Below are 25,122 nucleotides of genomic sequence, written 5' to 3'. Positions count from 1 at the left end.
CAAGAAGCAGAGAGTTGGCATTGCATTCACACATCACTTGACATGCTGATTGCACAATGAGCGTCCTAATTGGGAGAGCGGCACTCATCGCCGACCGCCTGCACCTGGTAATCAAAATGTCGCAGGGTAAGCTAATTAATACTCACTATCAATTTTGCAATTAACTGAATTGCTGCTTTTCTTCGAGGAATTGCGCGACATCTGCGAGTGGTTCGTCTGGGAGTGCGAGGGACTTGAGTCCACGGAGCGGCGTGAGGGATTGCTCGCCTGGAACATGCTGGGCCCGCTGGCCAAGGGGCTGGGCGTCACCGTCAGCATCGGATGAACGCTGCCTGTTTGGAAGAGTCGACAGAACGGACAGTCAACGACTCACTCATGTAAGTGGACCCCTCTACTCACCCGTCTTGCTGGGATCGTGCGATAGATGTCCGCCCAGCGAGTGCTGTAATTTGTCCGTGATGCCGTGGATTTTATCCACGAAGCTGATGCGTGCTGGTGTCTGCATTTCGCCTCCAACGCCGCCACTTCCTCCTGGCCCGCCGCTGCACTGCGGCATCAGCTCCGCAATGCTATTGATGTTCGGAATGGAGCCTAATTACGACCAGGATATGCCAGCAGACGGGAAGATGGCAAGCCGAGAGAAATGTTGCGCAATTATTCACAGACACACATGAGACTGAAGATGACATGGGGAATGGGCTAGGGTATGTGTGTGGGAATGGATGTGACAATGGGGAATGCGGATGTGTGGGGGATTGGACCTGCTCTTACCCTTCGTGTGGGACGTGACGGGTGCACAGGCAGCCGTACTGCTGATGGCGGCCATTTGATTGAGGGCCTTCCCGTGCAGCTGGGCCTGGGTGACAGTCGGCTTGAGGAAGGAAACAAACAAATGCTTGGCCAGGTCCAGCGGTGCCTCACAGTCGAGGAATGCGTCCAGGAAGCGACGGAACCCATCGAAATCAATGTCCTGCAAAAGAGTTTGAAAATAAAGTTTGGCTCATCCAATGATTTATGGCGGTTCCAAGCTAAATCCCACGCTCTCCCCCGCTCCGTTTTGGGCAGCTTTAATCAGCCATTTGAGTACACGATTACTCGAAATTCTAGGAGAGAGTTTTTCCCCACCCATTATCCCACACATATATGTGTATCGGTGTGTGTGTGTATATACATATCTTCGCCAAGCCATTCACAAGTGACAAGCTAAAGTGTGTGCAAAACCCTCCACTCGGGGATAGTTCTTCTCGCTCGCTGGCAAATGTTTGCCAGCATCTTCTTTTAGCCAAGTTTTACGAGCGGTATCGGGTTGAAATTGTGCTGACTAGAGGAGGAGGAGGAGTACGGGCTGCTTATGCAACATAATATGTTGACGCTGTTAAGGCGAGAAACATTTTGCAGTTGGCTCCCATGAAAGCCTCCCATTTCTCATCTTGTTTTATTGTCAAGAGGAGGAGGAGGAGGACGTCAAGAAGGAGTCGCAGTAGCGCATGGCTTTTGCTGGTAACGGAGCGAGTGATTAATATTCCCCTTCCTGACTCAATCACTAAAGAATCTACTCTAATATAGAAAAGTATTAATTCCTCTTCTGCTCACTGGATGAAATTTAATGTCAATTACGACTCGATTAACGTTCCTTTGATTCCACCTATAATCTTTAATTTGGGACGTAATTTCTCCCTACGAATGTGTTCAAAAAATGTCCCAATTTATGCACTTGGAATCCATAATTCTTGGGCAACCGTTTTATTTACATTTACAAAAAGAAAAGTTCCCATAAATCCAAGCTCGGTCTGTCGGCGGTGGCTGTACGTGCCGGGGAATGTCCCCGAAGGATCTGTCGCCTCTTCGTTGCCATTTGCCAGGCGGTTGGGAAGGGTGAGGAGTGATACCTCTGGGCATGGGGCAAGTTTTTATGAATGCAGAACGGAACCTGCCCAAATGTGGATGGGTATTGGGGCAAATTACGTGTCAACACCACGTGTAATGTCAATACATTGACAGCTGCGTCGCGATGGACAGGGCGGCGATACAGTGCTTGAATACAGGGATGACATTGATAGACGCAAACTGGCACTGACATTGATAGACATTTCATTAGCAGATTGCACACGCACAAAGGAACCGCTTGCCGGATTTTACAGTTTAGAGTGTGTTCCGGGGAACAGCAGCTAATCAAGATCCACAGACAATGGAATTAATTGCGTAATAATATAATCCGGTTAGGGGATAGACAGCAGCAGCAGCAGTTGAAATATTTCCCCTCTTTATCACGAATATATACCCCTCCAGCTTCGAATTTTCATCGTTTTAAATTTCGCAACATAAAAGAGCAGCAACGAAGGCCGACAGCAAGCGGGTGTCGAGGTTTAGGGTTTACTCTGGCACTCTGTTGTCCTGCTGCTGCTTTTGTGCGTGGCCATAATGAGCCAAAATACAAGAAAATGTAAATTTATACTCGTGTCGCTGTCGAGATACAGCAGAAGCAACCAGCACTGGCTGCTGGCAATAGCCAGAATAGGTCCAAAGGCAGTCGACCTCAACTGGGTACAACATGCGCAAGTGAAGTTACATCGCCATAATGTACTACAAGCATACATACATACGTATATGTGTACATGTGTACGAGTGTTCACATGGCACGCACACAGATGCACATAAATTACAACACTCCTCACATACAAGCACTATAATAATGGCGCGAATGGCGTTGGCAAAAAATTTATATAGCCAGCAAACAGGGCTCGTCTCTGTCTTCCACTCACACACTGTCTCTCTCTCTACCTCTCGTTCGCCCTTCCCACGCTTTCTATTCCCACCGCTGCTATCTCCATGGATGCGACTGTGTGTCGTCGCTATGCTTGAGCGCGTGGCCTAATGAATAAATATTCAAGACCATTTTGGGCGTTCGGTGCGTATGCGCTGCGTATGCGTGATATTCATTACATTCCCTAATCACACATACACACACACACACGAGCACACCACGTGTATGTGTGTGAGAGAGATGTTCGGTTCAGGCCATTTGGCACTCAACTCCATGTATGATGGCAGAGCTGTGAGAATCTAATCTGTGCTCTGCATTCATTATGCATTGCACACTTTCGAGCATAAATGATGTAAACGACCCATGGGGCACGACATGGAAAGAAGTTCCCCATTCTTATAGCAGAAGAACTAATGACAAAGTGCAAGAGCAATCGCTCCAACCTGAAACCTGCTCTTAATTAACTAAATTGAAACCCAACCCCACCGACTTTGACTTTGACCAAAGCCCAAGGCTGAGGGTGAAAAAACTGGAACACATTCTACTAAGCTGATTTACCCATCCCCCAATGAAGTACTCAATTCATTTCATTTCGCTGAAATATTTACAGGAATTACACTCGCTTAGGAAAATTCAAGAGCTGAGCGAAAGAACAAACCGTGAGCGATGAGAGTACATGCACAGAAGCAATGTGAAGTGAATGGGATGGAAGTGCTAAGCAAAACTATTCCTTCCGCTTCAGTGGCAGCATTCGATGTGGATCGGACAGGAGCTTACAGCGAGATAAAAACTTAATTATGCTTTTTCCAATTCGTTACGCTTTGAAACGAGAAAAAAACGAGAGGGAAACGATATATCAGAGCAGCAGGAATAACCAGAGTTTGTGGGATATTTCAAACGAAACAAATCTGATTCTGCAGATTTTTGTTTTAGATTCAAAGTTGCAACTCTTTTCATGGTTTTGTACATCATAAGGATATCAAATATCCTACGCCTTCTGCTTGCCAGATAAAATTACAATGGAAAATGTCTGTCTTGTTCTCTTGCTACAAAACCCCTCTACAAATTGATGGACTTGCATGCATTTTCAAATTAATTTGCTATGCACAAAACCTTTTGGGTATTCAGTCAGTCACAGGTGGTCCTTGTGCAGGTTGGAACTTTAGTCCGGCTCAGTTGGGATTCAATTTCCTGTCGGCATTCAGCCGTAAACTTGAAAACTCTGTGATTTATTGTACGTATAGGGAGATTTACTTTCAATCTTTCACTCTGCCAGCCCCCTGCCTTGTGTCCGTGTGTGTGCCTGTCGAAGAACCATTCCAAATCCCCTACATATATGCTCCTTGTCAGTCTGTCTTTCTGTCTCTCTGTGCGTGTGTGTGCCCTAGTTGATTCGCCTTTCATCGTTCTTAGTGCCCCCCATCCGTGGGTTGCTGGAGTAACTGCTCAGGGACGGGGGATTATATCGTCGGTGTTGAATTAATTTCAGTTTTGGGCCATGCCACTTACCCCATCCGGTATGCATTTGGGCGTGGCCGAGGGCCCACTGGGTGAGCAAAACTCTCGGAGCACATCCTGCAGCTTGCGTGTGGAATCTGCAAGAGAAACAAAAACAAGAGATAATTGTGTAAAGTGTAAGCCAAGGATTATGCAAAGTTTTAGTCGCTCAGTCGCTCAGTCGCTCAGTCGCTCAGCAGTCCCTGCTCGAGTGCAACTGTGCAACTGAGCGAGTGGCAAGTGACACGTTCCATGGCCACATAGACTAACGTCAATTGGTCAACTGGCGCCAGTGGAATCGACGTCTTAAGTGGGCTGGGTTGCTTTCCATTGGGGGGACAGAAGGGGTTGTAGCGCGGGGCAAGTATAATTAACTAATGGAAAACAAGGTGGGTTGTGGGAGCAGTACGGTTGTGTGTGTGTGTGTGCATGAGGTTGGGCGGTGGAATGCGTTTGAGTTGCCTGAGAGGCCGCAGCACACGCCGGGGCGCCCCAAATTTTGCACTCTGGGTTTTATTAACTTAATGAGAGAGCGAGTTGTGTTGCGGATAGCCGCAAATGTGTCTGCACCAGAGAACACCACTCACCGGCCTTCCAGCTGCTTGATCCCTGCTGCTGCTGCTGACACTTTTGATGGGCTGCACCTGCCCCACGCTCTTGGGACCGCACACCAAAGTGCACCCAATGTTCACCTGCAGCTATAGCCCCGTCGCGTATGGCAACGCCCACTCGCACTTGCACGTGGCATCCCCTATCGGCTTTTCCTCGAAATGGGTTTTTCCAAGATGCTTATTACTGTCAGTGGTCGTGCTCTGACGGAGCTTCCTGCAGCTGGCAGGGATTACCTTGGTGAGCCAGGACTACTATTACTAAGAGATTGCAAGCAAACAGCACACGAACCAACAATGCCTTTCCCAGAACCCCAACAAGCCCTTACTCTCTCTCTCTCTGCCTCCCCTACCACTGTGCTATTTGTGTAATATTCTATAATCTATAAGCTCAACGCTCCCCTTTGCCATTTCGTTTAATTCCCCCAGACGGACAGCAATTGGGAAAGCGCAGCCCCACAGGTAAACCACTTTTGCCATGTCAAACAGCTCTGGCGCAGTTCTTTCGAGCGGGCATCAAACAGTGACAGCCATAACTCAGTGAGCTGAATGAGGAATGCGGATGAGAGTGGAAAAGTATGTACCAGAATGAGCAACAGAAAATATACTTATACGACTGAGAACGTAACATCCAGCAGGTATAGGATACACTGTGTGGAGTCAGAGATGCTTTCTCCTGTGCTATGAAAATGCATTGCTGCCTCGGACTCTTTTCGAGTATCATTGCTGATAGAAAATGGCATGAAATCAAGGCAATTACTGCCAAAGAGATCTGCTGATTGGCAGCCGCGAAATAAATTAATTCCAATTAAAAATCGGAGCAACACCAACGGGATGTGCACTGATGGGAGGATGTTTCGCCGAAAGGAAATACATTTTAATTGGTATTGTGTCGTAGTTGTATGCATGGAAGGATGATGAATGAATGTCACATGTTCAATTTGATTGGCTGGCTGGCACTTACATGAGGCTAACTCCTGCAGCTGCAGGAACTCGCGCGGCGACAATTTATCCCATTTGGTTGGTGCGACGCCAATGTTCATGTTGCCTGAAAGTATGCGAACAAATAACAAGTGATGACAAATTGTAGTTTCTATCATAAAAATGTCCCCCCAGCAATCAGCCGGAGCACGCATAATTAAATGCAACTTGCATTACGAATTTTGCATTTACATTCAAAACTATATTTCCATACACACATACAGACATGGTCGTTTATATCAAACAGTCTCACATGGCTACTCTGTTATGGGTGTGATAGTGGTGTGGCTGAGTGTAGGTGTGGTGTGGTCACGTCGCTCGCTTTGACTGCGTACGTGCCTGTGGGAAACAGGGAATCGGTAGAATCAATACGTTTTGTGTGCGTTGAAAACTAAATTGCTGAAAAATGTTATCTTCCCCGCAAACCACAGCTCCACACCGCTCTTTCCGCACTTCCACCCTTTCGCTTGGCAACATCCGCGAACTGTTGGTTTCAGCCACAACATGGAAGCCTTGTCACACAGTGCCCCAAAAGTACATGCCAGAATGTAAATATATGTCAATAAATGGATGATAATTGGATGAATTATATTCGAAAATGTGAAAGGAATTTCCAATCCGGGAGCGAGTACAATAATTTGATGCTATTGGCCCACTGTGCCGCATATAAACTGAAATGTCCATTGTCCAGTTTTAGTTTCCTCGCAGTTTGCCTCTCTCTCTGTGTGTGTGGGGGTGTGTCATTTGGCACAGATGACACGTCACTATTTAGCCCCATTATCATCGTCATCATTTTCATAATCATCATTTGTTAGAGCGGCAGCTTCATCATGATTATCATAATAATTATGATGTTTTGGCTTGATCTGCCCCCGCGACACATTTCACGCACCCATCCTCCAGCTCTGTCATAATTGTGACGTCAGAAAATTGGCGCATGTCGCTTGTCGTCCACCATTTGATGGGATTTTGTAGCAAATCCACATGTAGAACAATCAAACGCCCACGCATGAGCACTTATGGACAGAAAAATGGATATACTCGTAGGTAGAAATCTACATATATGTATGTGCATAGGTGTAAGGTAGAGGTAGAGGTACAGGAACAGGAATAGAATAAAGTGATGGACAGAAATAACAGAGGTGGAACGGACGGGAATCGTATTTGATATATGCAGATGTACATATCTACAATATGTATTTGTTGGCATTTGCCTTTTGTTTTTTTGGGCCTTCCCAATTTGCGGAGCGTTTATTTTTACTCTCCTGCCATTTGACGTTTTTATTTATGCATTTCGCATGGAATCTTAGCTGCAAAAGCTTTTGTCTGCCGCTCTTGCTGTTATATTTTTAGATTGCTATAATCAACTGATTGGACTGGCTTATCATTTTATTCTCTCACAGCTCCACTTTTGCTTGCTGCAAGCGTAACATTTCTGCACAAAAACCACCCATAAAAGTCATAATTCACTAGCGATTTCGCAGTGATTGCATCTTCGAATAGAACTGTTAACAGATACTCGATATCTATACAGTAGTTTCCCCATCCCTAGGCTCTGCCGCGGCATTCCTTACGCCCGCCCCCATGCCCCATTATTCACAGCTCATTTGGCATTTATGCCTGGAGCACGTTAAAAGTTTTTACAATGCTTGGATAATAAACTAATGAAAATGCAAATGAAAATCCAAATGAAAATACCAATGGATAAATGTATGAAACCCAGAGTGAGTGTACACATTTCGACCATCAGATACCTGTTACATGCCGACACAAGGAAAAATACTATTTCAAGGAAAGTTTTTAGTTCCAAAATCGAAAAATAAAAGGAAAGTGTTTAATTTGTATGCAACCTGCTATGTTTCTAATAGTTCCCAAGCGTTTCCTGGGCACACTCAGTCGCAACTACTTCTGTGTACCCCACAGAGTCAAGAATAAATTGCACACAGCTTACATGGCGTATACGCAATCAGAATGTTAATTTCCTTGTTAATGGAGGGGCAATGGGTGTGTGCCTTTTTTTCTGAAGTCATCAACATAAAATCTCCCTCGAATGTGACTCGCTTTCTGCTCTTAATGGTCCTTGGACAACGACAAGAGAACTTCAATAAATTGCCATGGATATTTGCTGTCTTTGTTGGTCAATGGATATGTTCTTTGCTTTCATTTCATTTCATCCATCCATCCGTTGCTGGCTACTTAGAGAGCGAATGGTGGTGGAGAGTCATTCCGACAGAGACAGAGAGTCCAAGTTCAACGGACTCTCAAGTGGCGTGCTGTGATTTTTATGCTCTTCACATAAAATATTATTAGATTATGCGACCGCTGGTTTCTTTTCTTTTTACTTCTGGCCATTTAAATCGCATTCAATGGGCATCAGATCCAGCTCCAGCTTCAGCTCCTGCTCCAGCTCCAGCTCCGATTCAGTGTGTCCTTTTATTAGATTGAATATAACCGCGAGTATGTATGTGTGCGATGATACATTTATATGGCTTGCTGCTCTCATTGTTTTAGCCGAAACAAAATTGCCATAAAATCTAGCACATAAATGTCCAACGCAGAGCCATTTTCCTTTCTTTTTATGCTCAAAATTTGCTCGCCAAATCATTATACTTGAGGAGGGATGCTTCCTCCTGTCTCTGAGTGGCATGGCAATAATAAAAGTAAATCAAATAAAACAGCAGCATATTGTGATTTTTTATGGCCTTTGGCCTTGTGGTTTCCCTCTGTTTAATGGGTACTCCCTCCTCCTCACTGATGGCTGACCAACAAAAAAAGGGAAATCATTTTATCCCAGCGCATCAATAACACATTTTTCTTGTTTGTTTTAAAACCAAACCCCTTGAAATGTAATTAGTTGTTAAAACGAGATTTATGATTTCATGTGTTTGTCCCCACACTATCCATTCATATCCGCCAAACACGAGAGTGCATGAATATTAATCGGGAAAATATTGGTGCAGATTTCCATGAATATTAATCGAACGAAAACTCGAATTTTTTGTACTGAATAATGATTTTTGCTTATATGAATGGATTCATTCCTCTGAGTAGCTTCTGGAGAAGGCCTCTTATACTTATCAACACTTCATTCAGCCAATTCAACCAATTATTGGAAGTATTACCAACAGTTAACAAAGAAAATCCCCCGTCGACGAGTGCTCTTTTTCAATTTTAAATGATTAAAGAGCATTCGAGAGGAATTGTATGAATGATTGCAAATCCATTGCTGTCAAACAGGACACAGAAGGCGCATCAATAAATTGTTTGTACCCAGCACCAGCTCAATTGCCTTTTCAGTTCAGTTTCTGTGTGTTCATGGAGTGGATTATGCAGACAAAAAAAGAATATGTACCTATGCATATTGATAAACGAAAAAAAATTATATTTGAATACAAATTTATTTTATTTTATTTGAATTGTTGTTATCATGCATGATTTTGTTTGTCGAACAGAAAATCAGAGTTTTCATGCAAAAATTCAAGTAGACAATCGTGTGTGAGCTTCCGCGTACACCGCCAGTACCTGGAAGAAGTTGCCATGGCTATTCTCTATTGTTTTCCCCTTTCGCTGGAAACGAAAACCGAATCTTGTCAGCATGCAGCCAGGAATCTTCAAAAGAATCATGCGTCAACCCATGTCATCCAGGATGCAATTTTCCCGATATATGCCCAAGAAAGTGGCCGATCTATACACAACAGTCCGTAGTCTTAATACTGTGTGCCTAGAGATTACGAAAATCGGGCACCTTTTGCGTTGTTCCTCGAAACGACAAATAAGACGCCCTCAACATCAGCAGGGGACAAAAGAAGATATCTCCATGTCGGTCGACTCTCAACTTTAACGACGGAGAAAGCGTTGCTAAACTATGTCGCCGAGAAGTTGAACATGTCGCCCAAAGAGTTATGTTGCAATAAACTTATCAGGAAGGATGCGAACACTTCCCATTTGAAGTTTGTCAACTATAAGCTGGGAGTTCCATCTTCTACATATGATGTCGTATCCAAGCAAGACTTTTGGCGCGAAGGGGTGACAGTTTCCGAGTTCATCTTATCAAGAGTATACGGAAGAGCTCCCTCGTACACCAATAAGTCGAATAAGATACGCGATGCCGTAAATTAAACCGCTTGCTCTTGTCCGTTTTATCAATAAATTAACATACAATTAAATCCAATTAATATACATATCAAAAGGCGGCGGCGACTGGGAGCTGCTCTGACAAAGGAACAAGACAACTATTTTTGAACAAGAACTTATTTAAATTATGAATTAAATACTGACATTAAATTATCTCCAATAACTGTTTGAATTGTGTTTGAATCGCATAATCCTTAACTGCTTAACACAAAAAATCTGCACAAATATTCAATTAAATATTAATGTAGTCAATATAAAATATTAATTATACTCGAAGCACGTTGCCAATAAATAATCAAGAACAAATATCAGTTTAAATCAATTAATTTTGTGTGTAAAGAGCTGAGCTCAGTGTACAATTCTTTGTTTAAGAAAAAACCAGCTTGCTGGCTTTCATTTTTGGGTGCATGAAATGTGGTTACAGGCCAACTGGGGGTTTAGGGCATGTTGCATGCGGCACTGGGCTTGGACAGAGCAGACAGCCTGTGGTAAGCTACGGCTTAAACTCTGTCATAAAGTGTCAGCTTAGCACGCCCACGCCCCACACCCCACACCCACATCGTCGATGACCCAGCCAGCAAATGTCCCAACAGGCAGCGAGACAGGGACAGGGACAGGACACAACTGGATCCCGGAGCAATTAAAAGTGTGCATCGACTTCGGTGTGGGCGTGGCACCGGAATAAAATGCAATTGTATTTTTCCCTCACTCTGACAGAAGTGGCGACCATGCCGCCTCCTCTCGCTCATCGCACTGGAAACGTTTCTTAAGCGTCGCGTCGGCTCCTATCGCTTCTCGCTTTGTGCGGCCCACTTCCGCCTGTCAGTTCCAAAAGGAAAAGGGAGTCGGAGTGGGGAAAGTGACATGGCACAAAGAAGGAGACCAAAGCGAAGAAAAGCTCTCTGTCATTGTTATTTCGCTTCAGTTCTTTAGCCAGAGATGCAACTACACGTACACGTAAACCAGTGTGTGTGTGTGTGTGTATTGAGCTCCTTTATCAAATACTGGTCATGCACAATCAGCTGCCGCAAAAGCGGTGAAGGGCGACGCGGACTCGGAGACACATAAAGACCCGATGGAAATGGCAACGGCAACGGCAACGGCAACAGAGACGGCGACGGCGACGGCGACTGGGAGCTGCTCTGACAAAGGAACATGACAACTATTTTTGAACAAGAATGGACGGAGCCCAACGCATAGCTTTCACTCGCCGTCTCCATCTCCATCTCCGACTGCCTCCTGCAGTCCACTTGACAGCAATTGAATCAAATTTATTGTCTGCATCCGACGCCATGCATTTTCCACTCATCCTCGGAATCCGGCACCCTGTGAGGCGGCGTGGCACCATCCCATCTCTTTTGTGAGCCCGGCATGTAATGTCACGTCCTGTCTTTACGAGGATCAAGTGCACACTGTATGACGGCCAATCGCTTCCAAATGGAAAAATGACAAAATTAAATACAAATGAGATTTGCGCGTGGGTTCCGCTACAAGTTTCGTATACAAACTTTCAATCTTCGCAAAATGGAACTTCAGTGGCGTCTACCACTATAGAAATAGAAATAATGAAGTTGATGGAATAAAAATTAAACTTATAGGATCAAAGACTGACGAATTGCTATGGAGATTGTTCAGAGGAAGTCTATCCATCAACTATTGTGGAATTCCCTTCTCGAAGAGGTAACAAAGTTCCAGCCCCCACCAGAGATACATATTCGTACATACCAACATATGTACATATGGACCTCTGCAATTGGATGGCCTTGAGTGGGGGGCAAACATTTCGCTCAATTTGCTTTTGTTTGCTTTTAGTTTTCCATGGGGCTGACCATGAGAAATGGTCCACTTGGCCCCCACTTCAAACGGAGATAGCCAGAGCGGGGAGCACCAAATGATTCAGACAGTTCATTCTCTTTTGGATTTGTTTTTTGCTGGATTTAATTGTTGTTAATTGGGCGACTAAACAGTTGAACTTGCTTTGTTACGTATGGCAGAGGCAAAGGAGGAGTAGGAGGAGATCCGGAATCGGGGCAAAGTGCTGACTGGAACGTGGTGCAGGCCAAGGGGCAAACTTTTAATTTGATTTACGCTCAGAACGCGCCGTGAACGTGCCATGAATGCGTAATTAATGCTTGCAAAAACGTTTTTATGCTAAAAATAAACCTCGCTACAAAGTCCTCACTCAACAGCAACGCCACGGGTCAGAGGGAAAGCGAAGCCGAAGTTCTCCTTTGTGGAGGAGTCCCCTGTAACCAGACCCAAGACCAGAATTTAAGCGACCTCTTCCTAAGCGATCCATGGAACTGGTTCTCCATCTGTTTTTGATAGAGTCCGGGCCCTGTGCGAATATACATTTCCGCTTGGGTTTCCTGGAGAGATTTCTGTGATTTTCCCCCTATGTTCTTATGTGTGCGCACAGTCTTTGACTTTTCACTTTGATCGACGGCAGACAGCCTTCAAATGGAAATTGATGACGACTGCCCCACTTCCTAGGAGTATTTGCACGGGAAGGTAGGTGTGTTCATCCTCATCCTCATCTTCATGCTCATGTTCATGTTCATGGGGTGCCGAAAATAATTTTTAAAACAATAAAAACGGTTTTGTCTTCAATAAACAGAAAGCGTGGCTGGGTCCGCATATGCCGTTTGCCGTATGCTGGAGGCCCACGAATATAAAAATAGTCAGACGGACAAACAAACAAATAGTTGGACAGACAGATGGATGGGATGGGATGGGCCATGGAGAGGCGTCCGCATCTTTCGGCGAATATAAAAATACAGAATGATCTTATGGCTAACCTTAGACATTGGCACACACCTGGCAGAGAAGCTCCAAGCTCCATGCAGCCCAAAGGTGGGATAGTGTTGCGGCAGAGAAGGAAGGAGCATTGGCAATCGGGGAGGCTGGCAACTTGACTAAATTGCCACAATTAGAAAAGATTTCCTCAAGATTTTGTTTGGCTTTGTTTTTGTATTACGATTTCCTCAGTGGCTGTCATGTCCGCATGTTTACACGGATGTTCCTCCTTTCGAATGCCAAATATTTGATGAATTTCATTGGCACTAAATTAAAGGGAATACTCGTACGCCTTTTGCTCGCTTTAGCTGAGACTTGAGGCCAGATTTCAGCGGCTCCCTACATCCGCCGCCAGACACTGAGATATAGAATCATTTCCTATCGATTAGGATTCGTGTTTGGTTTTGGGTTTGGGTTTTCTGCTGTGGCCTGCAGCTACGACTACAACTAACTGAAACTGAAATAGCAAAAGCTTTTTGGCTGCCCCAAATTACAGACGCACACAGAGAGAGAGAGGGAGAGAGAGAGGGGAGAGAGAGAGGGAGAGAGAGAGGGAAAGAGATACTCACAGGCAAGGCGTATAAATCTGTGTGGCACAAGAATCTCGTAACCGGGTGTGGAGTGTATAGCACTCATCACATCACATCACCCCCCGGTACGGGGTCTACGGTCGCTCTCTGACGTCAGAGCCAGTTTCGACCGCATCGAAAATGGCCATTGAAATGTTACGTCGCCGCTGACGTTGACGTCGATTTGTCTCCCGTACATACATATGTACATATGAGAGTGTGTGAATAAGTGCTGAGAATGTACGAGTGAGTGGTTTGCTGTGAGTGTATGGTGTAAATGTGAGTAGTGAGTGCTTGGGTAGTGGGTTCAGTTTATTGACATTCAACGGCGGGTTTGTGTATTTGCTTTTGGCCAAGCGGCGGGGAGGCCGAGTGGAATAAATGAACAATTGATGGTGCTTCACCTCAATATTTTCGGAAGCCTGGACAAAACTCTCGCAGCTTCATTCATACGTGTCAATAAAATGACATTCAAGACTGCACATTGCACCACATCCTTCTCCTTCTCGTATTCGTATCATCATCATTGGCAACGCCCAAAAGATTGGAAGTACATTTTCCACTCGTTCGTTGTCCTTGGTGACATATGAGAAAGAAATGAGTGATGGGAAGAGACAAATTTCAACTGAACTCGAAATTCGAATAAATCGAATAAATCGAAGACATGACAAAATATTGAAGGTATTCTGTCGCCTAATTGGAGTGCCACGCGCCGTCAGACTCACAACAAAATCGAAACCGAAACCAGAAAAACTGGGAAAGGGGGAAATAAACCTTGACAGACACATTTGACACACACCCGACAGGCGGACGGGTATAACAGCCATAGGGAATGTGTGTCCCGCATTAATATGTGTAAAGATGAATCGGCATTTGTTGTGGGTAGCAAAGAAATGACTACTTGGAACAGCTCTGAGTTGAATAGATTATAGGAGAAGGACCTCAAAGCCAGCAACATTGTTCCTTTCTCTATGATAGCATACCGACCATACGCAGGCGTAATATCATTTTATTTTGCAACAATCGAGCGTTCGATATTATGGCGATACACTGATAAAAATAAATGTTGCGCAGCTCCAGATTGTCTCTGGTATCTGGTTCTTTTTCTGATAAATGGTCAAATATTCTAGCTGAGAATTTGTCTTATTTTTCTTTATGTTTTTCTCAGTGCAAAAACCGCTAGACCGCTCTGCCGATGTGTGAATGTTATTGCTATACACACAAAGGACAACCATTCGCTGCGTGCCCGTTCCCAGCTCCTTCCCCGCTTTTTGGCTGTCAGGCGCCATTATCACATTTACTCCCCCTTCCCGTCACTTTGTGAGCGACGTTGTCGTTGTGGATGTCGTGGTTGTTGGGTTCGTAATGCAAAGATATTCCAAAGGTTCCCATGTCCGAGTCCTTATCCGTTAACACACGCTTATCCGCATCCTATGCGGACGTATGCAAATGTCCCAATGGCCAAATGGCAAATGGTGAAAACCAAATGCCAACTCGGTCAAATCGTTTTCGCACATGAGCCTTATTTGCATCTCATTAACATGGGGTCAGGCAGGGCAGGGCAGGGCAGGGCTCTTAAAAGCGGACAGCAAATAATATACACACACACAGACACAGAAAATGGCGTCACCAATACAGCTCCTTGTGGCTTTCGTGTCATTTCTATTTCCATTTTTCAATATGCCAACAGTGAGTGAGATAATTATTGCACTAAAACATTTTTTTGTCCCCTGTGTGTGTGTGTGTGGGCTGGCTGCCACGCCCCGGAGCACGTCTAATGAGCATGTCCTTGTGTCCATACAATTATTGACATGTGTGTGTGTGTGTGTGTGTGCATGTATTGGACTGTGAATGTCACAAAAATTTGATAAATTGTTTTACGACCATAATTTGTGCAACTTTTATCGCCCTTTTTCTGATGGCTTTCCTATTAGTGTTTTATGTGCCGTAAAAGTAGCCAAACACATGCACTCAGAGATATTTTGGAACCCCAGCGGAAAGTGTTTCTCAAACAAAAAGAAGATACTGAAGAGATAACTACAAATCAGAACCAATAATAGACAAGGTTCAGACAATTCGCTAAGAAAGTCTACCATAAGTTATACCTTCTTAGAGGATTCCCTTAATTAATCAATAATCAGGTAGGAAACCATCACCATTTATCACACCTAGTGGCAATTGTACAAGTTTTTCTCTTAGTGCAGATACAACATTCATCATTATACTGATAGTTGATAGAAGTGGCAACAAAATTGAATTACATTATTTAGACGGCATATTCCTGAGAGCCCAAAGCCACAAACAAGCCGTATTTATTCAACATTCAGCATTCAACATTCAGCTTTCAGTATTCAGTGTGTTCTGTTGTACAGTAAATAATTTATGTTCTGTGCGTAACCTTTTTGGTGGCCCGCGGCAAACAGGCACTGGGGTTACGAGCGGGTTAGGCCCGTCCCAGACAGATTGGTGGGGACTGTTTACACTGCCGTGATGAGCCCCAAATATGGCACCCGAAAGAGCCAGACGAATTATTTGGCTATTTATACGAGTGCGAGTATGTTTACATACCTTTCGGTTGCTTCTTCTGAGGGGCTTCAAGGTAGAGGAAAGATAGAGGCCAGAGGAGCAGGATAGGAGCTCCTACGAATCAGTTTTGGGGGATAAGCAGGGTCCAGGGCTAGGTCCGCCGGTTCTAGTGCATTCTGCAAAGAGATTAAAGCGGAGAAACTCATTCACTGTGAACGGAAGTTGTGGGGGAAATCTGCTTAGCAAATACGTCTACATATTTATGTACATAAATATATACTTGGAAGATACTGCTGCGACCTTCTTGAGGCTAGTCAAATATTGTGCTCTATCTATCTTCTCTGGCAGCAAAGAAAAGCCCGTAAATATTGTTCTTCAAACTCTTGTCTTTTGCTGCTGGAATTAGAAATAAGCCACTTATGAAAGGGGGCTTAAACTTGAACAAAGGTGAACAAAGAATTTATTTAAAAAAAAAGAAGGAAATTAATAATTTATTTAATTTGTGTTTGCTTGCGGCAAGAAGTTAACAATGTACAAAACACACAATCATTTCAGCGAACTTCTTGCATTTGTTCGACGTCCTTTCTGTTCTTATTCCCCATTTGTCCAGTACATTTATCTTAATATCAGGTTCCCTGCACAACTTCCGGCTCATCGCATTTCCCACTGTAATTGAGTGTCTTCCACAATCCGAGAGGACAACTTTTTTGTCCGGCAACGGGAAACAATATAAGTTGCGTATAGGTATAGGTATAGGTATAGGTATAGGTATAGGTATAGGTATAGGTATAGGTATAGGTATAGGTATAGGTATAGGTATAGGTATAGGTATAGGTATAGGTATAGGTATAGGTATAGGTATAGGTATGGGTATAGGTATAGGTGGTGTAGGTAAAATATGAAGCGACACTCGGAATAAATAATAGCAGTATTTCAGCAGTATATTATATGAATTTCTCAGTTTTGACTGAAACGTATATCCTCCATTCATTTGTAATAATTTCAGATCCCCCTTAGGTCAAATATTTGTAAAGTTCCTCTCTTCTTTCAGTGTACATATTTCCGGCTTTGTGCATTTGTGCCGTAGTTGAAGGATCAACTTTTGTTGGCTTTTGTGGCTCGGCCCGCTTGGAAAACATATGTTTCAGCATAGGAAAAACTGTTCAGCAAACTAAATACATACATAAATACATAGCATTTATGTAGATACTCATATATATTATTTATATTAATAAATAATAAGAAATATTTTGCTAGTTTTTGAATGCGTGAAATTGAAATCAGCTTGTGTTGACGCTGCCCCCCCCCCCCCCCCCCCCCCCCCCCCCCCCCCCCCCCCCCCCCAACAAAGCGGCCTGGTCAAATGAAGAGAAAAAAACTATAATAAAGTTAAGCGAGAAGTTAATTTGCAGTGCTGAGAGGCGTATGGGTTATGCTTCAAATGTGTGGCTCCAATTAGGAGAAGAGTGCGTGGAGCACTTGTTCGAGTGGAGCTGCGAAACATGATTTTCCTACAACATAAATATTGATCGATGTTGGAACCCTCCACATCCAATTGCAACACAAGCGGCAGATAAGTCAGTCCCATTAAATTCTCGTTAGTACTCGTACATAGTCCCACTATCTGCCCGTCTCTATCAGCGTGGCATATCCCCATCTCTATCTGTGGTCGCTCTGAGCAATGCAAATTATCAGTCGGCACTCCTCTAATCAGTACACGGCAAACAACAAAAATTACATGAATGAACGAAGACGAGCGAGACACTGGCTTTTCTTGATTTTTCTTGTTTATTGGAGGGGTTTTCGTGTGGTTTTCGCATATCTTTCCACACCACAGGCACGGCACGGCACAGCAGAGCAAAGCGGAGCACGATACAGTGCCACGCCCCTGGGTAAGGTTTTTGCCTCACTTGCACGCACCCTCTTTCAGATACAGTGAAGGTTCTGCCATTTGGATATTCGGGATTCTTGGGATCTGTGTCACATTTTTTCCGTCGTGCTCTTCGTGCGGCTATTTTCGTTGCCACTTTGTTTGTTTAGCGGGCTGCGCGCTGCGGCTTATCACATAATTTGAATAAAGTAGCTGCAATCTTGTGTCAGTTTATCGCAAATTAGACCGACAACGAACAGCGATCCAGATAAACACATCAAAATCAGCAGCAGCAGCAGCCGCCGCACTATCAAAATGTCCCAAACGGGGGAGGCAGAATGCGCAGATTTAGTGGAATGTATTGTAATTGGATTTGCCACCAGATTCATACACCTACACATTTGTAGCATTCTCTAACCAAAAGACAACTTTAAGAAACTAAACCTCTGCTTTATTCTGTAATCACATTTGTGTCTTGTGTGCAGTTTCCTTGTGTTTTGATTTGATTTTTCGTGTTAATGTTCACCGAAACATAAAGAAATAATGAAAACTGAGGTGTGTAATAGTTAAGCTGTGAATTAGCCAAGTGTAAACGAACATATTCTGTGCTGTTTAACGTGAGAATATGATTGGATTTCCCCATAAAAAAGTGCCCGTTAACAAAGAGCAAACTTTTTAAAGTTTGAAAATCACTCATTCCATGGCGGTAGCCTTTTTTTATTTTGCTTTCCATCACAGTGAATACGCCATGGTGCTGGTGCAGTTATTTTTCCACTTTCCATCACGCTGAAGAATACCTTTTAATGCCGGAAAATCGAATTATGCATGTGTGCGAAAAGTGGAGTGGCATGGGGGACACGGACAGTGCAAAGGTTGCAACGATGGATGGGCAAATATAATTGAATCAGTCGCAAATTGCAGGACGTGCACCCTGCCTTCGACGCCCGGAACCTGACTGCCCCGATTTCCCTTTTTCCTTTTTCATTTTTCTCCGATCCTTTTCCGCCTTTCCCGACCGTTACCAGGTGTTGGGAAAATTGCTTGACACTTTTAATTATGCAAATTGACTAACGCCCTGACAAAGACCACCTCCCGCTGTGGATGAAAGACAACCCATCGAAGAGATCGCCATGAAAATATTTTAGGTGGCAGCTTTCCATCCATCTGCCCATCAAAAAATGTGAAAAGCTAGCCCAATGAAACTGTTTACTATGGTAAACAAACACATCTAAAACGATTTAAAGCGTTTGGAACATAATATAAACCCGCCAGGGAAGCATCATAAATTTACTGGGAACGGGAATGGAAATGGGCATCTGGCCGGGACGGTCGCTAGGGATGGAGATGGGCATGGACCCTGCCCAAAGACGCAAACGGAATTTCCACGAAAGGCGTTTAATTGGAAAGCAGTTTTTACCGCTGGCCATCGAAAATTAACAGCGAAATCAAATAAAATATTTGGCGGCATACGAATCAGATGCCGTCTCCCACGACTGCTTGCCACTCCGGCGGACTGACTGTCTGTCTGTCTGTCGGCTGTCTGTGTGTTTTCTGAAAGTTGTTGAAAATTCGGACCACAGATATCCACCTCTCATTGGACTGTCGAAATTTATTTGCTGCTTAATGGAATGCATTGGCCAGGTTAATAAAATAGCCTGCCGCGGTCCCTGAATATTTATTGAAATTTCCCCCTCCCGCATCCACATTCCACCTCTTATTTCTGTTTTGGTTTTCCTCTGTTCAACTGTGCATTTATGTCATAATTTTCCTGGCTTTTCGAATGGCTTTTCTGGCCCAATGTTTACTCTGTTGCTTAATGCTCTTTTGGCTGTTCAGAGTCTAAAGAAATGGGGATACGTGTTGGGTATTGCCACGGCACAAATTTACATATTCGTGGTCCTCCTCCCCCTCTGCCTGGGGGTTAATTTTCTTACCTCTGGCTGCTGGCTTTTCCTCTTGTTGCTGCCGCTGTTATTGCTGTTTTTATTTAATTTATTATTGCAGCATGCTGCTTACACTTATGGCTGCCACTGTAGCTCTTTTCGTACGTTTTTCTAGCATATTTTGCTGCGCAGTTCCTTTCGTGTAACAACAATTTATTCACGCTAATTTATCGCACATGGCAAATGTTGAACCGATTTTGTTTAAACTAATTTTGGGCACGTAATTTATGTCATTACTTTTGAACATTTAAAACAGTTCGTCTTTATCAAACACTCGCGCACTTTTTATTATTTTTTTTTTTTACATTTTCTCTGTTTTTTTTTTACATTTTTACCGTTCTATACAAAAATATATTTGTTTTTCTGTGTTTTATTAATGTTTTATTAACTCTTTTGCTGGTGTTTTTTGTTGTTGGCTCGGGGGAGAAATGAGGCTTGTTGGGGCAGGAGCTTTCTCTGGGTTGCTTTTCGCCGGCAGTTCCACTTACGAACCGAGCGTGTGGATGCTTCTGCGGTTCCTTTTATACTTTTACCCAAAAAGCACTAAAAAGCTTTTCACTCTCCTTGGCTCTCTTTTAATGTGTGGATTGCGTTTTGGGTGTGCGTCCCACCATTAACAGATTGCTGTTGCTGTCTCCCGCTCGCTCTCTTCGCTACCTGAGCTGTGGCTGCGACTCTCTTTGTGGATGCTGTCTGCGTGTGTCGTGCATAGAAATGGACTGCAGTTTTCTTATCACCAGCTCCGGCTGCTTATGACGTCACTGAGACGGCATCGTACTTGAACTCACATTTTGGTCAAATTGCACGAGTTAATGTCTACTAATGTGTGTGTGTATTTGTGTGTGTGTGTGTGTGTATGTGTGTGTGTGTGTGTGTGTGTGTGTATATGTGAGTTGTGGCCATAAATTAGCCAATGAACAATTTGTGCTTTTTCAGATTTCGTCTTGCACCGCTTTTGTCCTCCCGCTTCACATTTCTCTCACAAGCGCTTTTTGCCTGTGTTAATGGGTTCCACCTTTGCTCGACGCTGCCGCTGCTCTGCTTGTTCTTGCTTACTGATTGTCTTTGTTATTGTTATACCCTTTGGGCAGAAGGTCAAACTCATGCAGGCATCATCGAGTTGATGCAGGTTATGGCTGCCCCACCCGTCTGTTTTCCGGCTGTCCATTTGAAAGAAAGTTATTCGCTTTAAAAGCATGTCTCACATAGCCGCGAAAATCGAAGAGAATTTTGTTGAAGAGCCCATAACGAATGGCTACGCGAGTGTATCAAATACTTCGGTGCCCCGTTGTTTAATATTTCTTTCTTTGCATTGTTATTGTTGCTGTTCATTTCACTGATGCTGTTTCCTATTTTTTTTTTTTTGTAACTTTGTGTGTGTATCTGCGTTGGTGTTGGTGTTGGTGTTGCCCTCGTTTGCATTTAGCTTTCTGTTGATTTATCTCGAATGGCGCATAACTTTGACTCCAGCCGGAATAGCCTCTGCTTGCTCAGCTCAGCTCTGCTCTGAAATTTAATATTTATAAATATTTGCAGAGTAACTTTCTACGCATACAGTTAAGTCCTGTAGTGTGGTTTTAATTCACATTTAAATTCTTACAAAACAATATTAGAGCCAGAGAAGTAGTGGACACTATTTTCTTTTATCTAGTAGTAAAAATCAAACAACCCACGAAAACCTAAAACCTGACAAGGTTTTCTTTTACATTTAATTTAAGCAAAAATATATACTTTCAGTGTTTTCTTAGCGCTTCGACAACCAATAAAATAAAACACCAAATAAAAAAACGTTTGTTCAGAGCTCTGGTTGCCATCTTAACTTTATCAAAAATCACTAATCGAATTTACATTTAATCGAAGTCCTTACGCATAGAAGGAAGCTCCTCCTCAGTATTCATTTATTTTGAAAATATTCCAGTATAAAAATGTATGGCTTTGTGAAGGAGGAGGTGGCCTGAAGGGAGCATAGATAAAGGCAAAGAAACCATAGCATTTCAAGGCCCAGTACTCGTAGTCTACGAGGGTATATGGAATGAGCAAGTTTGAACTCAAAAAGGAACACTATACAACAAATCTGGTAATTATTTTTACATTTTATGGGTACGTTTTTTGCAAACATTGCCATAGATCTTTACTTTTGTAATTGTTCTCACATTTGGAGATTTCAACTGAACTTTTCTACATCTAGTTGTAGGAAGTGGGTATTTTATAGTCCGAATATCAACTATAGTGCTGCTCCCTCTTGTTTTATATACTTAAATACATATGTACATATGTTTGTATGAATATAAATGTATACGGACTCAGTTTCCTCTACTCTTCATTCCCATGCTACGCCTAAAATTTGCGGCAATCTTTCAGCGTTTTACAGCAGATTGCCACTTCAGCCCCAGCCTCTCTCCATCGTTTTCTCTTTTGCCATCGAGATATTCCCACTGTGAATCCAGACCCACACACACAGACTTTCACACGCAAACGCACACTCACACTCAGACAGCGACAGCCATGCAGGAGTCGTTGCCATTTTATCGTTTCCTACTTTAGGCACCAGCCGCCATCTTCCCGCTGGGCCAGAAATTGGATCTGAACTCATCCGAAACTCGGCTCTACTGCTGTTCCTCCGTCTCTTTTGGCTTGGCCGTGGGTCTGCGCTGGCTTTGCTTTTATTTTTAGCAGTAGCATAATTTTTTATTGATTGGATTTCAGCGAAAATCACTTCCGGCCATAAATTTGTTATGCAGCCATCGGCTTTTCCTTTGCCCCGCTCCCTTTGACTTTCGGCGACTTGGCCATGCAGAAGGAAACTTTTCATGTTTTTACAAGAGTACTTTTGTGTTTTGATTTATTTTACGTTTGCGTCAATGTCAATCGAGTTTCGACTTGCAGATGGAGCGGAAGAGCGGCATACCGTTATAGGGAAGCCGCGGAACAGCGGAAGAACGAGGCACATTAAGTGCTTGTTTGACTCAAATTTGTTTGTTTGGCTTTCGTTGTGCCTCAGAACTAATGGCTTAAAAGGGGGAGAGACCGACGAATGGCTACGAGTATAGGCAAAGAAAATTTGCACACTGTTTGCATTACATTACATTCGTTCGTCCCTGTTCTGGTGAGTGTGCGTGCAGCCTTTGGGCAAAATCAAATACAAACACACGAGCGAGTATCCATCCCAACAAATTACTGGAAAATGTTATCAAAAATGAAAGCGCTGCTGCTTCGTAATTTAATATTTCAATCAGGGAGCCTTGAGGTTAATGTCCTGCCCCATCAATGTCCTGGCAACCAAGCCAAGCGGCTTTAGGGATAAGCCTTCATAGTGGGGCAGTAGGCAGCGCAAATGAACAGGCAAAGACATGTCCATAACAACAGCTGCTGGACTCACACAAACATCAGAATAGAGACAAACGCACACACACACACACACTTAAGAGAGGGCATTTTGCTAAGAGAATTATGACGTCACAAACCAAGCAAAAAAGAGAGGCGGAAAGAGAAAGCGGAAGTGCGCCTGCGTTGGCCAGGACTCGCCACACTTCCGGCCAGAGCAGCGACCATATGACATCATTGAAAACAAACCTCGAGCTTTGGTAATGAAATTATGCGTTTTTTCTGCAACTACTCTGTGTGTGTGTGTTTTTGTATGTGTGTGGTGTGTGAGAGCGTGAGAGTGAGATAGGAGCATAGTTTTTGGCTTCTGATGTGGCGCCTAACCATCGTGCTGACGTCACCGACCAGACCCGACCCGACACGACTGTGCACTCGAATGTAAAATTGGCAAGTAAATAGGATTTCACTTGAAGCGTTTGTTGCACGACAAAGCTCCCTCGCCACCACTCCTTGGTATAGTATGAAAGGAAGCCCTGCGCAGACCAGGATGACATAAGACGAGCAACACTCCCAGCGAAATCCAGGAGGAGCTTGCAGTGTAGGTCTAGGGCTGCTAGGGTCACCGTCACCGCCACCGCCACCGAAGACAATGACATTTCGATGGTCTGGGCTGAGGCCTAATTGAATCATAAGCCCGTGCAGCACCACTCTCCGCTTTACGACAGATGCAGCTGGGTTTTTATATCCGGTATTCGAAGAGTAAATAGGGTATATTGTATTTGTGCGAATAACGGTTGTATGTAACGCACATTCTTGATCAGCATCAATAGACGAGTCGATATGTTCGTCTGTCCGTCTTGTTTTTCGGCTAGTTCTCAGAGACTATAAGAACTAGAGCCACCGAATTTTGCATCCAGACTGCTATATGCTCACACTGAAACCAGTGTATTTAAAAAATTAGCCCCGCCCTTCCACGCCATTCCGTAAATGACCATATCTATCAGATCACCAAATTGGAATCCGATTTGATCATTATTATAGCCACAATGAAGAAATTAATTTCCAGTGGCTAAACCCACCCCGTTCCGCAGCTTAAATTTGTTTTTTTCACATTGTCTCATTCACACTCTGACACGTCTCTGCCTCTGCCGCGTCTTTGCCCTGACTCTGCAGTGTGTGGCTCTAGGGGAGGGTGGCGAGCTAAAGGAGCGTGTGTTGATGATGTAGATGACAGATGAAGAAAAAATGTCCAATTTGACAAATAACCGCCAAGGTGCAGATGTAGTACTGAGTCCCGGGTATCAAAGTTGTGACGCGTAAGAAGCGTCTCACACGTCCCTTCTCGTTTTTTTTCAATAATCTCCATTAAAAATAATCGGAGAAGGAGATGAAACCTTAATGTGTGCCCATTTTTTATACCCGGTGCTCGAAGAGTAAGTGTAAGGTAAGAGTAAGGTATATTGTATTTGTGGTTGGAGCAATGTAACGCATAAATAATATATGTATGTTCTTAATCTACATCAATACACGAGTCTATGTCTGTCTGTCCGTCCGTCTGTCCGTCTGTCGTGATGAGTGCCTGGATATTAGAAACTATAAGAGCTAGAGTAACCAAATTGGTTGCGAAGACTCAAGTGATATCACAGGCGTTGTCGGCGCGTTGGCGGGAGATGTGCTGTAGATGTAGATCTACATGCGGCACATGTAGAAAAAATGTAAAATTCGAAAAAAAAAATGGAGGTACAGATATATTGACTAAGTACCGGGTATAAAAGTTGTGCCTCCTCGTTGTGTAATTGTTTTAGGAGCCATTACGCTCGTTTTAATTTTGGAAGCTGGGGCGAATGTTGCAGCCACTCTCTCCGTGCTTCCCCAGAACAGAAAGCCATAATTGTGTGACGTCAATGACTGACTGGCGATGCTCTGGCTGGATAGACCACTTTTTTTTATAATTTCTGCTGCTTTAAATAATCCAAGCCCAGTCCACTGTTGTCAAATACAAATACAAAAGGCAAAAACAAGTCCTTGGGTTGGGCATCAATATCAAGCGGAAAATGATGTTCAGCCAAAAAATAAGTACGACAATGAAAAGTATTTGGCTGTTAGAAAA

At 43.7% G+C, this 25,122-nt stretch overlaps 1 protein-coding gene across 3 annotated transcripts in view; it reads right to left on the bottom strand.

The window, feature by feature from the left end:
• The window catches only part of LOC117580689 (diacylglycerol kinase 1), a 35,557-nt gene extending 15,556 nt beyond the window's left edge, over positions 1–20,001 (bottom strand). The window contains exons 1-7 of one of the 3 annotated variants that reach the window (XM_034267318.1): positions 19,680–20,001; positions 15,918–16,051; positions 5,834–5,917; positions 4,274–4,359; positions 772–970; positions 400–591; positions 147–332 (exon numbers count right to left, since the gene is read on the bottom strand). In XM_034267318.1, coding sequence (XP_034123209.1) covers positions 147–332; positions 400–591; positions 772–970; positions 4,274–4,359; positions 5,834–5,912 — 742 coding nt within the window. In that variant the 5' untranslated portion in view covers positions 5,913–5,917; positions 15,918–16,051; positions 19,680–20,001. Of the gene's footprint in view, positions 1–146; positions 333–399; positions 592–771; positions 971–4,273; positions 4,360–5,833; positions 5,918–15,917; positions 16,052–19,679 lie in introns of those variants that run through there. The other 2 variants (XM_034267326.1, XM_034267337.1) reach the window with 2 other exon arrangements.
• Positions 20,002–25,122: the final 5,121 nt, after the last annotated feature.

The sequence above is a fragment of the Drosophila guanche genome, unplaced genomic scaffold (assembly GCF_900245975.1).
Source record: "Drosophila guanche unplaced genomic scaffold, DGUA_6, whole genome shotgun sequence".
In the NCBI taxonomy this organism is placed as follows: domain Eukaryota; kingdom Metazoa; phylum Arthropoda; class Insecta; order Diptera; family Drosophilidae; genus Drosophila; species Drosophila guanche.
Note: the sequence above shows the minus strand (reverse complement) of the source record. Positions and strands in the feature narration are given on the sequence as shown.